This window comes from Physeter macrocephalus, chromosome 11 (assembly GCF_002837175.3).
Source record: "Physeter macrocephalus isolate SW-GA chromosome 11, ASM283717v5, whole genome shotgun sequence".
NCBI lineage: Eukaryota > Metazoa > Chordata > Mammalia > Artiodactyla > Physeteridae > Physeter > Physeter macrocephalus.
Window position 1 is genome coordinate 98,363,334 of NC_041224.1, and position 17,498 is coordinate 98,380,831.

Below are 17,498 nucleotides of genomic sequence, written 5' to 3' on the forward strand. Positions count from 1 at the left end.
GCGCGAACCCGGTTCCCCTGCATCGGCAGGCGGACACGCAACCACTGCGCCACCAGGGAAGCCCACTTCTTTGAATACTTTTTTGGCCCTGCCCTCTTTCTTGTCTCCTTGTAGGAGGTAAAAGCACTTAATTGTTCTTAAAGCTCTCTGTGGCCTGGCAGGAGTAGGAGAGGCAAGGTGGCTCCTACTGCTCAAGAAATTATGAAATAAAAATTGCTTTTTTTTTTGCATCAATTTGTGGGTATTTGTATGCATTTACATATTTATATACCCAAATGAATCTTGTCCTTTAAATTCTGGAATAAGTTAAGTATATATTTTTATTCCAAAGCTGTGCCATTACTTACAAGTCAGACTGTGAGTTGTAGTATTTTATAGTCATATCTCATCTTTTAGCAAGGAAGATACTGTCTTGATCACTTAATTCACCAGAATTGGTCCTAGATAATTTTGGCTCTATCAAAAAATTCAAATTTATTCTTAAAGGACATATTTGTTACCATCAGCAAAAGAATGATCCTTTTATGATACAGGAAAGAATATTCCAACTTCTGAAGTTAGTTATAAAAGAGAGTCCCAAATAAGTGTTAAGAAATCATGATATTCTTCAACAGTTAAACAGCTTCCCAAGGTGACTCCTTTAAAGGTGATAATATTCATGGATATTTTAGTTTTGGCATACTTGCTATTAAAAAATTAGGCAGGTTGCTTTATAATTACTACGTGTATATGTGTGTGTGCATGTGTCTATGTGTCTGTGTATATGAAATTACTGAGGCTTTCTGGGGGAAGGGGTATTCAATCTCTCACCTTCCAGATATTTTTGATGAACTTAATAGCAATCTATAGATGCAAGGACTATTACAGATTGGGAAACTGCATTAGGAGTTATAGATTCATAACAGTAGAAAACCATTTCCCAGTCCACATATTGAGATAATTTGGAATATGCAAATTATTAGTAAATATAATTAGTAAATTATTATACTAATTGCATTATTTACTATAATTAGTAAATTATTAGTAGTACTAGATTTTTTAAACAGATAATTTCTTTGATGGTAATTTAACATACCCCAAACTAAGAACCATAAAGTAAACGTATTTAACCCAATAGTGTAAAGGCTAAATTGTAGACTTCTCAATCTTTAACCAAAAGCCATTTTGTCCTTTGTTAATTGCAAAGTAAGTGGTTCTTCCATTTTTTGAAATACAGGACTTGTTAGGCAGTGCTTTATTTATATCTACAAAGAGAGAATTCTTTAAAATGTTGAAAGATGATGCTTTTTCTCCCTTTTGATATTTGTTGTCTTTAAGCATCAATAAACAGGAAACAATCTTATATAGTTACGTTTCATTGATTTCCTATGATGTGCCAGGTACTGTTAGAGATTTTCATTAATTTGGTATTTTATTGTCCTCTAAACAGCCTTGCAATATAGGCATTTTTATCGCTATTTGGTAGAGGAGGAAACTGAGCTTAGAGAGGTCATGTAACTGCCCAGCGTCACAAGTGGAAATAGGGGAGCAGGCATTGAAACCCAGGTCAAACTGACACCAACATCATACTGCCCCCCTTCCCTCTGACCCGGATACTAGACTCTTTATCTTGAGGGAGTTGGTAGGTTTGCCTGTGTAAAGAGACACTCTGAGTATACTAAGCTTAAGTACTCCCCCCAAAAAGCTATTTAAATGACATAAATTTATTGGAGACCAGTATGTTTTTGGACATGAAATATTCCAGTAGTTCAATTCAAAGATGCCCAGAGACTTTATTATCAGCTACCACTTTCATTTTACAAGGACCTAGGATATCCTTATTGCCACCAATATACACAGAGATTATTTTTTAAGCCCTAACTCAATATCTTCCATTCCCAGGAAATAAAGTCTATGCTCTCTTAAATATGCAGGCCCCAGTTTTCATGACTCTATCTGCCAGGATAGGCTGGGTTATACTGTGATAATGAGCAGCTCCAAAAACCTTGGTTGTTTAGTATAATAAAGGTTTATTCCTTGCTTATATAAAATTTGTTGGGCTTCCCTGGTGGAGCAGTGGTTGGGAGTCCGCCTGCCGATGCAGGGGACACGGGTTCGTGCCCCGGTCCGGGAAGATCCCACATAACGCGGAGCAGCTGGGCCCGTGAGCCATGGCCACTGAGCCTGCGCGTCCGGAGCCTGTGCTCCGCAACGGGAGAGGCCACAACAGTGAGAGGCCCGCATAACGCAAAAAAAAAAAAAAAAATTTGTATGTCTGGGTGGTCTCTAGGGCATCCGCAACCCCCTCCCCACCCCCCACACACTATGGTGACTCAGAAACACAGGCTGCTTCAATTTTTCAGCTCTTCAACACAAGTCCCCTTCCACAATCACAATGGCAGGGCAGCAGAGAGACTTGAAAATCACAACAAACTTTTCACTGCCGCAGCTCAGAAATGACTCCTCACTTCTGTTCACATATCATTAGTCATTATAGTCACATGGCCCTGCCCATTTGCAAGGGCAGCCGAGAAAAATAGTCTTCTGTGTGCCCAGAAAAAGAGGAGAATGAGATACCATTGAACACTAGTAATGTTTACATAATAACCTGCATTGTCTGTGTCTTTTGTATAGGTATAGAATTAGCCATTTGGAAATAGAACTACTTATTCCAGATGGGTAGCCCGGGGCCATAAGGATCCCTCTTTCCTCAGCACACTGCTGCTTGGGCTTACCGACTCAAAACACTTCCAGCTTTTCTCTTCTTTCCATCTTTAGGGAGAGGCCATGCAGGGACATGAGAGTGTAGTGTTGGGGACAGGAGGCAGGAGGAAGAGACCTTCAATGATGAAAAGGAAGAAGGAAGGGGAAATAAACCCATAGGCTCCTCCTTACTTCCCCCCACCTTCCCCTTGGGCTTTGCAATTATCCCAAGTCCTATTCCATCTCTTCTGTCCCCTACCCACCTCCCTTCCTGCTCTTCAATAAATGCCCAAGAAAGTTGGAATCCAGGAATTCTTTGGAACATAAATGGATCCTATTTCATTCTATAGGTATGGAAAGATGTTATTAGCACCTACACGTAAATTTTGCCTATCACCACACCACAGGAGTGTAAGAGAAAAAACAGAGAAGGAAATAGGCTTTTAAAAATTAACACAGAGGTTTATCATAAGGAACTGGCTCAGGCAGTTTTGGAGGCTAAGTCCCAAGATCGGCAGTTGGCAAGCTGAAGACCCAGGATTGTAGATGGTGTTGTTCTAGTCCCGTCTAAAGGCCTGAGAACCAAGAGAGCTGATGGTGTCCTTCCAGTCTGAAGGCCACCAGGCTTAACACTCAGAAGAGCCAATGTGTCAAGTCTGAAGGCAGGGAAAAGCTTATATACCAGCTCGAAGGTTGTCAGGCAGAGGAAATCCTCTCTTACTCAGCTTTTATGTTCTAGTCAGATCTTCAACTGATTAGATGAGGCTCACCCACAATAAGGAAGGCAATCCCTTTACTCAGTCTACAGATTCAAATGATAATCTCATCCAGAAATATCCTCATAGACACACCCAGAATAATGTTTGGCCAAATATCTGGGCAACCATGGCCCTGTCAAGTTGACACATTAAATTAACCATCATACCTGTTTTCCCATGGTTATAAGAAGTAAAATCCCTAAGCAAATCCCAGGAGGTATATGATTAAGGAACAGGTGATTGGAGGAAGCTTCGAGAATCTGTTCTATTCCACATTTCTGTATTCCTGCCTTCCCAGCACAGGGCATTAACATTAGTTAAATGAGTGGATTACTGGCACAAGGAGAAGAGAAATTCTTTTAAACACTGTGAAGAAAGTAGACCTTTGGAGAGCTAGGTAGACCTACAGACTGAGTAGGACCTCCCTGGGAGTCCTTAATCCCCAGAGCCTCTCCTTCTTTTTGCCCCACTCTGCCTGGGAACCCTATCATCCTGTTTATTATTTCTATAGGGAAATGGATCCTGAGCACTACACAACTAACTTTAAAACTTTGGGAACACAAAGTGTTTTTAAGCTGGGAGAATGCCTTCTTATACTATTCATTATGGGAGAAAAATGTAAGGAAAAATTACTAAGCACTACGTAAGAGCCAGAGGTTGCCTATTTTTTTATTCCATTTTCTATTATCTGCTTTTAGTGTAGCTCCAGAAAGTTTTGGATAAAAATTAGCTAGCACATAAATATGTAGGCTGGTGGTCCTAATCACCTGCCTTCAGCTATGGCTGTGTACCAGTTTGCTGCCAGGTGTTAATATTGGCTAGCTCATATCCCTGTAATACCTGTTCATGGTCAGTAACTGAAGAGGACTGTAATTAATTTATGTGGTTTTTGACCTCTTCCGGTTTCATTCCAGAAAAATATATCTAAAAATGAGACCTTTGGAAGGATTTTTTTGGTAAAAGGAAAACAGATATTATGGCAGATTTTATTTTCCTTGAATGACTGCAACAATCTCTCTCATTCCACCTGCTGTTCGTACAATATGATGGACACTCCCTCCACTGAGAGGTGTAGTCTCTGTCCTTTCCCCTTATATGTGGCGGCTTTTGACTGCTTCAACAAATAGAGTACAGTAGAAGTGATGTTCTGTGACTTCTGAGATGAGTCATAAAAGTCGGCCACCTTCCCGCCTTGTCCTCTTGGGACTCTTATCTTGAAATGCTCACTTTTGGAACATAGCTGCCACACTGTAAGAAAGCCAAGCAGCCACAGGAAGAGGCCACATATAAGCATTCTAGCTGACAGGCCCAGCTGAGGTCCCAGCAACAGCCAGCATCAACTGCTAGACATGTTAGTTAACAAGCCTTCAGATTCCATACCCTGGCTTTGACTTTGAGCTGCCCCGGTTGATATCATGTGGAGCAGAGATAAGCAGTCCCAACGGGTCTTGCCAGAATTGCATATTTATCAGCAAAATAAGTGATTGCTGTTGTAATTTAGGCCACTAAGTTTGTGATGAGCAGACAGGTATAAATAACACTACTATAGACATTTGACATATATTTAAATCATGTCCAATCACTTACATCAATCTTATTTTTTTATTAGAATATAGTTGCTTTACAATATTGTGTTAGTTTATACTGTACAGCCAAGTGAATCAGCTATACGTATACATATATCCCCTCTTTTTTGGATTTCCTTCTCATTTTGGTTACCACAGAGCACTGAGTAGAGTTCCGTGTGCTATACAGTAGGTTCTCATTAGTTATCTATTTTATACATAGTATCAATAGTGTATTTATGTCAATCCCAATCTCCCAATTCATCCCACCCCCCCTTTCCCCTTCTTACATCAATATTAAATTATCTCATAATCAGTGAAAATTTCATATAGCCCACGGCCATAAGAAGTATACCACTCTGATCTCATCCTTGGTCCTATATTGTCACAAGGCAATCCTTCCCCAAGTCTGAGAATCACGGTGACCCCTCAGTTTATCAGGTTATTTTATTTTTTTTGGCTGCGATTGGGTCTTCATTGCTGCATGCGGGCCCTCTCCAGTTGCAGGGAGCTGGGGCTGCTCCTTGCTGTGGTGCATGGGCTCCAGGTGCGCAGGCTCAGTAGTTGTGGCTCTCAGCTCAGTAGTTGTGGCTTGCAGGCTGGAGAGCGCAGCCTCCATAGTTCAGGCGCACAGGCTTAGCTGCTCTGTGGCATGTGGTATCTTCCAGGAACAGGGTTCGAACCCGTGTCCCCTGCATTGGCAGGCAGATTCTTAACCACTGCGCCACCAGGGAAGCCCCTATCAGGTTATTTCTTGACTGAACTAACCCCATACCCTAACACCAGTTTAGGGGCTGGAGAGAATTTACTGGTATCGTCTCGGAATACAAAATGAGAGGTTTCTTGCTTTATTAAACACTCTTTACATCTGAAAAATTGAAAAATATTTTCTACACATTTATCCCAATCCTTTTTAGTAGTTTTGAATGGGATGGCAGGTGATGGTGGGTAAAAGTGTATTTTTACAACTGTCACTACACAACTCATTTACACCTCTTCCCTAACCTTTCCTAAGGACTGTGCTGGATATTGCTGAATTATTATTATAAATTATGTTTTATAATGACTACAGTGTAAGGGGTTTCATCTTGAAAAATATGTTTGGACTCCCAGAACAAATTTTAACTGCTGGAAATGACTTATTTTTTTGAAAATACAGTTTATCATTAATTTTCCTTCCATTTCTCTCTTTGTCTCGTTTTCTTTTTTTTTTTTGTCTCCAAAATGTTCAAAATACCTGCTTACATAGAGAATTATGTGCAGGTATTCTGAGAATCCAAAGAAGTACAAGACATGGACCTTCGCCCTTTCAAGAAGAGTAAGTAATAAGGGTTAATAGGGAAAGTGAAGTAGCCCTATGGTAGCACGATCAGCCTTGAGATAACCAAGAAATAACTGTAATTTTAATCAATTCGTAAGAGTTATTGTGGTGGGACCTAGTCCTACCAGTCCATTTGTCAAAGCCCTCTACCGTGTCCTTCACTCATTAAAAAGAAACAGTTCTCATAAGGTCAAACCAGGCAAAATTTTAGTTGCCTTTTCTTCTCATTTCTCCTTTTCTCTTTTCCCCTGATCCTCTCTCTGGATGCCATCCATACCCGTTCCTTTTCCCATTCGGCTTCTCTTTACCATTTTTTCTTGTTTACTCGCTCATCCCAGCTTCCCAACCGTTTGCATCAGCCTGCAGGAAGTTGCTCCCTCCTCAACTCTTCATTCCCAGAATCCACCCGACCGGGTTGTTTTGTGTACATTTTAGAAACGAGACTCAATGAAGAGGCCCAGGAAACCGGGCACTGTATTTCTAAATCCCATCTTTCTTAAATGCTTCAGCTACACCCAAGGCCCGATGGAGGAGACTGCGCTCCTTGCCCAGGTGCCAACGATGTGAAATTATCAGCCTCAGGCAGCCCCAGCTGACGAGATAAGGAGCATTAATGACAGCAGTAAACGAGGCGAAGCCCAGGAACAGCCGCGAGCTTCTCCACGACAGCCAGACTTGGATCCTCCGCCCCTCCCACGCCCCCCGCCTTGGCTATCACGATCGTGGCGGGGGGGACAAGATGGCGCAGTCCCTCCCGGCCCACGGCAGCCTGGGCGTGGGGGCGGGGCCACGCGTGTCACGTGATTGCCTCGCGGGCCGCGCGCCCCCAGCCGCCTCAAGCGCGCGCAGGCAGTTTGGCGATTTCGCAGATAGTGCCTCTTTCCTTCTAGGGGCGTCTTCTCGTGTCCCTGCAAAGTCTGGAGGCTCTCTCCCTGCAGCCGAGGGCCGGAGCGGGGCCAGGAAAGGGGGCACTGAGCCGTGCAGAGGCAAAGGGTCTGCGGAACGAGGTCCCTGCATCCCGCGCCGAAGCAGGAGGTCGCAACCCCCAGCGAGGGGCTGGGCCGGAGAAGCCCTCGCGGGCGTCTTGGGGGACTGTCGGGCGCTGACGGCGAAGCTATCGGGGAGGTTCGGGGCATTCCACCCTGGCCATGGGCGGCGTGGGGACCAGCAGGTCCCCTCGGGGCTCCGAGCGTTTGACTTGGGCATTTTCCGGGTTTCCCATCGCCACGTAGCCTAGAAGCCAGCAGGACTGAAAAAAGGCTGCAGTCCAATGTTCTTTTCCCTCTGAGGAGAGGGGCTGAGCCCGTCCGCCGGAGGGGACTCGAGAGGGCTGCCCCGGGGATGGCCAGAAGCAGAGGTTGAAGAGGGCGGCGGGAGCGGAGAGCGCCCTCCTTGACCATCAAATGCCTCTTGTGTTTCTCTCTCTGCTGAGTGGGCTTGGACGCGCTGACCACGCGGGAGGAGGGACGGACGACGCTCGGCGGGCTTTGACCGTGCCGCCTTCATGTGGCTGCTGACGGGGACCCCGGAGGGAACGGGCATGGGGCGAAGCCTCGCCCTCTCCGCTCCCCGCCTCCCGGGCGCCGGGGCTGGCGATGTGGAGACGTGAGGGGACCCGCGGCTGCTCCGGGTTCTCCAGGTCTCCACCAGGCACCCGCGTGTTCCTCCGCGCCCGAGGCAGGAGAGAGTGGCGCGGAGGTCCGAGGCGGGCGCACGGGCGGGCTAAGACGGAGCTGGAGTTCCAAACTCGTCATGGGGCATAACGGCAGCTGGATCTCCCGAAACGCCAGCGAGCCGCGCAACGCGTCGGGCGCCGGGGCGGAGGGCGCCAACCGCAGCGCGGTCGGGGAGTTCGGCGAGGCGCAGCTGTACCGTCAGTTCACCACCACCGTGCAGGTCGTCATCTTCATAGGCTCGCTGCTCGGTAAGCCGCCCGCGGGGGCGCCTCCCGGGTGGGCTTCCCTGAGGGCGCAGGCTCGTAGAGCCGGGATCGGGGGTCTCCAGAGCCGCCGTGGGTTTCGGGGTGCGTGGCAAAAGTGCAGATAGTTGAAGGAGGCTTAAGAATGTCAGGGTATCTGCAGGGAAGTTAAGCAGGGAGGGTCAACTCGAGCCCCCAAGCTGGAAGCAGAAGAATTCCGGTAGGGCTTGGTCCCGGCTGGAGGGTGGGTTGCCTGGTCCTGGGCCCCAGGCGGCCCTTGCGGAACGCTTTGGGATGGGCACGGGGTTGTGCCTATCACAGGCCTTACCTCCCGGGTGCCAGGGCGGAATTCTGGCCCGACCTCTTGTTTACAAATAGTGAGCAACTAAGCTTCTGTTTTGTTGCTGGTGACTGATGTGTTTTGCGCTCCCATCTATTCCCTGAATATAATTTTTTTTTTTTTTTTTTTTTTTTTTGCGACAGCCTTATTTTGCGCGTTTTTTAAATGGCTGGCTTCTTCGGAACAGCAACCTGCTGGTAAACAAACCTGTGGAGTTAAACTCTATGTTGCCTTAGGTATTTTTAAACCCCTAAACAAAACAAATCCAATCTACTTCTTTCCCTATTTTTTTTTTCTGAAGTACAGCATAAATACAGGATAAAAAACACAAAACGCCACACACAACAAATTTAGTAATACTTGTTAGGGAAAGAAAAGATCAACGGACTGAAATGAGTGGTTAGTAAAAATGTCCACTAGTGTGAGAATTACTTGTACTTCTGGTAGCTACTCTTTAAATGACAAGTGATACAATGAATATTCATTTTTGTTGAGATTTGTTAAACATGTTGCATATTACTTGTAAATATGTGGCTTCCTTTAAAATATGAATTCTCTGATGTGCCATTTATAAGGATGTAAAAAGATTGTTCGTAATTATGTGTGATATTATGGCCAAGAGCAGTCCTAAAGCTTCGTAGTAGGAATAGATTACTTTTTTGTAGACACCTGTGAATTATCATGGAAACGAAGATAACACATCAAAAAGACTATGAAACATCAACTATACTTCAATTTTAAGAAAGAGAAAAAGAAAGAATAAATAACACAATGTAATAAAAAAGACTATGGAAGAATTGTGTTTGGAATTTTCCTTTCGCAGCTTCTCTAATTGTCATCATCCTGTCCCACTCTAGCATAATATTTATCTTCCATTTTTTTTGTCATGAGGGCATTTTCAAGAGTTGAAATCAATGGGGCTATGTGTAGATTTGTGTGTGTATGTTACGATGTGTTTTTATGAGTGGAATGTAAATGCACATTAACAAAGTGAAAGCTTGTGTCCCATGTATTTTCAGTATTCATTTAACAAACAAACAGTGAACACCTACTGGGTACCAGGCACAGTGCACCGTACATTTTTGAGAGTTAAATTCTAGTATTGTCACATTTACTTAAAGAGTAGATTACTGGGTAGGCAGTAGAAGTGGCTGCATTTTTGTGTCTGCATTTATTCTGCATATATGTATATATATATATAGAGAGAGAGAGAGAGAGAGAGAGAGTTTGGTTGTTTTGTTTTGTTTTTCCCATTGGTAACTTTAACCCTGAAGAACGATGGTGCCAGGAGAAATTTTCTCATAGTTTGACTAAAAATTTGAGTACTATTTGAAATAGAACAGCATGTGTATACAGGGCAGAGTAAATAGTGCACATTTAACAAATGTTCTGTTTCCCATGTACTTTCAATTCTGGTAACTTGCATTGGATTCAGGAATTCCTGGGTAAATCTGCCCTTAATTCAACTTTTTCCACACAGCACTTTAATTGACATGCAAAAACTGCTTCTGTGGATGTCTTCAAAGAGGAGACTGATTTTTGCCCTTGACCTTTGGTTATGCTTGACTTGGCCTAGCCAGGATTCCCCCTTACTCATGACTTAGGCCCTCCTAAGAGACTTTCATTTGCTCCTTTTTATTTTCAGAAAAAGTATAAATATGGTTAAATTTCTAGAAATCAAAAGTCAGAGAACTTGTGCAAAAGTGAAAGGCATTTCTGGTTTTCTTAAAAGCTTAACTACGTAACATTGCACCGTGCACTTGTTTCTGGTATTCTTGATTCATTGTTCTCTGAGGATTTGACCCATACAGACATATCTATGTCATCAAATCCTGGTAATGCCAACTGAGGCTCAGAGCTTAAGTTCCAAAGCCATGTGCAGTCAGTTGCAAGGCAAATAAACTTGGGAAGCCTAGTTTCATGAAGCCCAAAAATAGAGAAAAATTATCCCAGAAGAATCTAGAAGGCTGAAAAGTAAATAGAGGATGGAATAGTGTCTAGAATAGCACATGACACTGGTTTAATCTACTTGTTTCTTCTGTGCCCAAACATGGATAAATGAGTTTTTTCCCTTTACATAAATTCAAACATACTTCCCATATTCTCTACATAGAATTTTTCATTGGGATTTCCAGAGGCCTACTATTTATTATGTGAAAATAATTTCTTTGTACTGTTGACATCTTACAGCTCTTTTTGAAAAGTGTTTTCGTTCCCTGTATGAGGGAAAATCCCCAACTAGTTTTAATAACTATAATATATCCAACCATAGGGAACGTTATTTGCTGTGTTGAAAATGAACTCGAGAATTGTATATAATATTGTTCAAATAATGACTTTTGAAGGTTTGTGTGAGCTAGTGTCTCAGCCTTCTTTATGCAACATCTTGGGATATCTTCAGATATACCGTAGATTTGGAAAGAGAGTCAAATAATTTTGATTGCCCTTTGATAAATATATGGCGCACACCACTTTTAGTAATGAACGATGTGAAATCAAGGACTCAAAAAGAATTGGAACCATCATTTCCAATAAATGTTTTGCATTTAACCCCTCAGAGTTGATCTTTCTCTTTCTTTTTCCCCACTGTCTTTGGATTCACAATCCAAGTGCCTGGAAAGCTGGACCCCTGTCTGGTGCTTTGACTTGAAAAAGGTCAGTGGTTGTGACCTAGTCTGTTACCTCTAAGCTCCTTCTGGACAAATTGCCTGTTATCTGTTGTTATCATCATTGGAGGTATTTAGGAGATTTTTATAAATGCATTTGCTCTTATTTAAAGAAAATCAACACTGTAGACAACAGCCAAGAAGTATGTCTCCTACCCTGAAATTTATTTTAAAATAGAGAAATCAGCCTGCCTTCCTCTTGCCAAACCACTGTATGTATGGTCCCTGTGTTTAACCTGGGTCCCCTTTCCTTAGCAATAGTCTGTAGTGAACCTTTGGGAAGTTGATGACCCCAAGTAAAGGTCCAAGTTGTCTGTTGTCTGATTCCTTGAGGTGGTTATTGAAGTCATCATTTCAAAGGAAAGGGGGGAGGGTCGTTACTTGTTGAATTGATTTCACCAGTGATATGGAGAAACACTGTTTTTGCTCATGGTAGTCTATAATATTTCAACTAAATTATATTGGGCACCAGCAGTGTTCATGGTACTCATTTGACAGAGAAATATACTTGTGCTTTTGATACTAGTTGACATTAACCAGATAACAGCTGGATAATTCTTGGAGTTCCTTAGTTAAATGTTTGATAGAAACAATGTTACTACCAGTTTGTGCTCATAATTCATAATTACGAGGATGATTTTTCATAATTATATAAATAATATGTTAGCCATAATTATAGCCAATATGATTTTTCATAATTATATAAATAATATGTTAGCCATAATTATAGCCAATAATAATGTAATGTCAACAGTCTATATAACAATATATGATAACAAATATATTGGCCATAATTATAGCCAATAATAATGTAACTATCAACAGCCTTATTATACCTGCTTTTTCTGTTTCTGGTGTGCCTGGAAACGTAGTAGACTACATCAGGAATAAGGTCAATTCAGGAATTGACCTAAGGAGTTTGAAATGGTGAGGTCAATAGTTACCAGCCTGGGTAGATGAACTCCTAATATACTGACTCAAACTGCCTCATGTTGCCATTGATTTCCATATGCTGTATGCATTCTGCCACCCCACTGTTTTATAATGTAATACGTTAAGCACAGGAAAGCAGTCTGGCCTCCATCTGAATGAAATACTTTTGGTAACCCTTTGCTTCTCCTTTCTAGGCCTTCAGTGGACAGCTTCTACTTTCCAATTCTTCTGGAAATTAAATTCTGTGAAAACTTAAAAAACTTTATCGAGATTAAAATTCATATGTTACACATTTCAGCCAATTATAGTATACAGGTCAGTGGTTTTTAGTATATTCACAGAGTTATGTAACCATCACCACTATGGAATCCCAGGAAATTTTTATCACCCCCTCCAAAGAAATCACATTTGCATTAGTAGTTGCTTCCCATTTTCCCTAAGTACCCTGAGCCCCCAGCCAACCAGTAATCTACTTTCTGTCTCAGTGGATTTGCCTGTACTGGACATTTCTTATGTATGGAGTCATAAAATCAGTGGTTCTTTGTAATTGGCTTCTTTCACTTAGCATAATGTTTTCAAGGTTCATTCATGTTGTAGCAGATACTTCATTCCTTTTCTGTGGCTGAATAATATTCCATTGTATGGATATACCACCTTTTCTTTATTCATTCACCAATTGATGGACATTTGGGTTGTTTCCACTTTTTGGCTATTATTAGTAATGCTGCTCTGAACATTTGTGTAGTTTTCGTGTGGACATAATGCTTTCAATTCTCTTGTGTATTTAGCAAGAGTGAAACTTCTGGGTCATATGGTAACTCTATCTTTTTTTAGGAACTGCCAGACTGCTTTCCAAAGTGGCCGTGTCATTTTCTATTGCTACCAGCACTGTATCAGGGTTCTAATTTCTCCACATCCTCGCCAACGTTTGTTATTATTTGTCTTTTTGGTTCTAGCCATCTTAGTGGGTGTTAAGTGGTGTCTCATTGTGGTTTTGATTTGCATGTTCCTAGTGACTAATGATGTTGAGCATCTTTTCATGCTCTTATTGGCCATTTGCATATCTTCTTTGGAAAAATGTTTGTTCAGATCTTTTGCCCATTTTTAACTTGGGTTGTCTTCCTGTCAGTGAGTTGTAAGAGTTCCTTCTACAGCTGACCCTTCAGCAATGCGGGGGATAGGGCCATCGACCTCTGGGCAGTCAAAAATCCAAGTATAACTTTAGTCAGCCCTCTGTACTCATGGTTCCAGCATCTGTGGAATTAACCAACCGTGGATCATGTAGTACTGTAGTACGTATTTAGTGTAAAAAAAATCTGCATATAAGTGGACCCACGTAGTTCACACCTGTGTTGTTCAAGGGTCAACTGTGTATTCTGGGTACTAGACCCTTATTGATACATGATTTGCAAGTATTTTCTCCCATTTTGTGAGTTGTCTTTTCATTTTCTTACTGGTGTCCTTTGAGGCACAAAAGTTTTACATTCTGATGAAGTCCAATTTATCTAAAATTTTTTGCTGTTTGTGCGTTTGGTGTCATTTCTAAGACACCATTGCCTAATCAAAAGTCATGAATATTTACTCATGCTTTCTTCTAAGAGATTTACAGTTTTAGCTCTTACATTTAGGTCTTCAGTCCATGTACATTAATTTTTGTACATACTGTGAACTAGGTGTCCCAGCACCGTTTGTTGAAAAGACGCTTCTTTTTCCATCGAATTGTCTTGGCACTCTTGTTGATCCTGTGAAAACTTTTGTTACCATTGTCCCACTGAAGGATTTTCATAAACGTTTGACAAGGAATAAGTAAGAGGAAAATAAATCTTTTCCCCCACTGGCAATTTACTTTATGTGCTTTAAAAACATGATCTAGAGACTTCTGTGGCGGTCCGGTGGTTAAGACTCCGTGCTTCCAATGCAGGGGGCACGGGTGCCATCCCTGTTCAGGGAACTGAGATCCCACATGCCATGCAGCATGGCCAAAAAGAAAAAACAAAACCCAGGGGCTTCCCTGGTGGCGCAGTGGTTGGGAGTCCGCCTGCCGATGCAGGGGACGCGTGTTCGTGCCCCGGTCCGGGAGGATCCCACATGCCGCGGGGCGGCTGGGCCCGTGAGCCATGGCTGCTGAGCCTGCGCGTCCGGAGCCTGTGCTCCGCAACGGGAGAGGCCGCGGCAGTGAGAGGCCCGCGTACCGCTAAAAACAAAACAAAACAAACCCAAAATCTAGAAACAGACTTTCCCAGAGGCATGGAGATGAATGACCTATCCAGTGTATTAATAGAGACATACTTAAATATAATCAGTTAATTGCTTTTTTCTGTGTTTCCTGGATTCTTCTACCTAGTCTAGCAATTAGGCCCCTTTCCGTGTGTGCTAATGTGCCTTGTCTCTGTTAGGGCTCAGTCATTTGTAACTGCTAGGATGTTAATAAATGATCTGGCTACATCTTAACTCTGCTACATTAACATTGTTTCTAACAGGAACTGCTGTCATCTAAAGCAGCTAACTCCAAGAATAATTGCAACAATTTCACCTTTACAAAGGTTTCTACAGCAGTGAGCTCATTGGAGCAGAAAGACGTATTTAAAGTTTGGTCCACTGTTTTGTTTTTCTTTTATCTGATCCTGTTTTGTTCTGGACCTTAGTCTGTGGTCATGTGCTAAGGAAATACAGAACTCCTTTGTTTAGGATTATAAATGTAACCCTCCCCAATCAGAGCAGTGTTTATATCATGTTATAATATTCTTTTACAGGTATACCTTGTTTTATTGTGAAATAAACAAGGTATACCTTGTTTTATTTATTATTCACTTTATTATGCTTCAAAGATAATAGAGTTTTTTTTACAAACGGAAGGTTGTGGCAACCCTGTGTTGAGCAAGTCTTTTGGTGCCATTTTTCCAACAGCATTTGTTCACTTTGTGTCTGTGTGTTACATTTTGGTAATTCTTGCAATATTTCAAACTTTTTCATTATTATTATAATATTTGTTATGGTGATCAGCGATCTTTGATGTTACTGTTTTAATTGTTTGGGGATGCCACGAACTGTGCCCATGTAAGTCTGCAAACTTAATCCATAATGTTGTGTGTGTCCTGACCACTATACTGCCTGGCCATTCCCTTCTCTCCCCCTCTCCTCGGGCCTCCCTATTCCCTGAGACACAGCAATACTGAAATTAGGCCAGTTAATAATCCTGCATTGGCCTCTAAGTGCTCCAGTGAAAGGAAGAGTTGCATGTCTCTCACTTTAAATCAAAAGCTAGATAGATGATTAAGCTTAGTGAGGAAGGCATGCCGAATGCTGAAATAGGCCAAAAAAAAAAAAAGGCTCTTGTGCCAAACAGTTAGCCAAGTTGTAAATGCAAAGGAAAAGTTTTTGAAGGAAATTAGAAGTGCTACTTCAGTGAACACACAAATGGTAAGAAAGAGAAGCAGCCTTATTGCTGATATGGAGAAAATTTTTGTTTGGATAGAGGATCTTACCAGCCACAACATTCTCTTAAGCCAAAGCCTAATCCAGAGCAAGACCCTAACTTTATTCAATTCTATGAAGGCTGAGAGAGGTAAGGTAGCTGCAAAAGAAAAGTTTGAAGCTAGCAGAGGTTGGTTCATGAGGTTTAAGGAAAGAAGCCATCTCTATAACATAAAAGTGCAAGGCAAAGCAGCAAGTGCTGATGTAGAAGCTGCAGTAAGTTATGCAGAAGATCTAGCTAAGATAATGAATGAAAGTGACTACACTAAACTACAGATTTTCAATGTAGAAAAAACAGCCTTCGGTTGGAAGATGCCATCTAGGACTTTCACAGCTAGAGAAGAGAAGTCAATGCCTGGCTTCAAGCTTCAAAGAACAGGCTGACTCTCTTGTTAGGGGTTAATACAGCTGATGACTTGAAGTTGAAGACAATACTCATTTACCATTCTGAAAATCCTAGAGCCCTTAGGAATTGTGCCAAATCTATTCTACCTGTGCTCTGTAAATGGAACAACAAATCCTGAATGACAGCACATCTATTTACAACATGGTTTACTGAATTTTTTTTTTTTTTTTTTGCGGGGGAGCTATCTTTTTATTTTTTATTTTATTTTTTAAATTTTTATTGGAGTATAATTTCTTTACAATGTTGTGTTAGTTTCTGCTGTACAACAAAGTGAAGCAGCTATAATTTACTGAATATTTTAAGCCCACTGTTGAGATCTACTGCTCAGAAGAAAAGATTCCTTTTAAAATATTACTGCTCATTGACAATGAGCTCTTGGGCACCTAGTCGCCCAAGAGCTCTGTTGGAGAGGTACAATGAGATTCATGTTGTTTTCATGCCTGCAAACACAACATCCATTCGGCAGCCCATGGATCAAGAAGTATTTTAGACTTTCAAGTCTTATTCTTTAAGAAATACATTTTGTACGGTTATAGCTGCCATGGATTGTGATTCCTCTGATGGATCTGGGCAAAGTAAATTGAAACCTTCTGGAAAGGAGTCACCATTCACCATTAAGAACATTTGTGATTAATGAGAAGTCAAAATAACAACAATTAACAGAAGTTTAGAAGGAGTTGATTCCAAGCCTCATGGATGGCTTTGAGGGGTTCAAGACTTCAGTGGAGGAAGTGATTGCATTTGTGGTGGAAATAGCAAGAGAACTAGAATTAGAAGTGGAGCCTGAAGATGTGATTGAATTGCTGCAATCTCATGACAAAACTTTAATGAATGAAGAGTTGCTTCTTCTGTATGAGCAAAGGAAGTGGTTACCTGAGATGGAAGTTACTCCTGGTGAAGATTCTAGGAAGACTGTTGAAATGACAACAAAGGATTTAGAATATCACACAAACTTAGTTGATAAAGCAGTGGCAGGGTTTGAGAGGATTGATTCCAGTTTTGAAAGAAGTTCTGTGGGTAAAATCCTATCAAACGGTATTACATGCTACAGAGAACTCATTCATGAAAGGAAGAGTCAATGCAGCCAACTTCACTGTTGTCTTGTTTCAAGAAATTGCTGCAGCCCCCCAGCCTTCAGCAACCACCACCCTGAGCAGTCAGCAGCCATCGACATGGAGGCAAGACCCTCACCAGCAAAAGGATTATGGCTTGCTGAAGGCTCAGGTGATGGTTAGAATTTTTTAGCAATAAAGTATTTTTTAAATATATCTGAACACCTATTAAATAGATTTTCTCTTTTAGACACTCTATTTTACAAACACCATTAGGTATAATTAGTAAAGTAGTATGAACAGTAAAGTTTGTAGATATTTTTAAAAAGAGTTTGGAATAAAATACCCATTGAAAAATTTTGAAATATGGCAATAAAGTATTT

At 41.7% G+C, this 17,498-nt stretch overlaps 1 protein-coding gene across 3 annotated transcripts in view; it reads left to right on the top strand.

Annotated features, from left to right (window-relative positions):
* The first annotated feature begins 7,210 nt into the window (after positions 1-7,210).
* GPR176 (G protein-coupled receptor 176) overlaps positions 7,211-17,498 on the top strand; it is a 95,190-nt gene continuing 84,902 nt past the window's right edge. For all 3 annotated transcript variants that reach the window (XM_055088325.1, XM_055088326.1, XM_007119393.4), the window contains exon 1: positions 7,211-8,250. In XM_055088325.1, the coding sequence (XP_054944300.1) occupies positions 8,079-8,250 (172 nt within the window). In that variant the 5' untranslated portion in view covers positions 7,211-8,078. The remainder of the gene's footprint in view (positions 8,251-17,498) is intronic.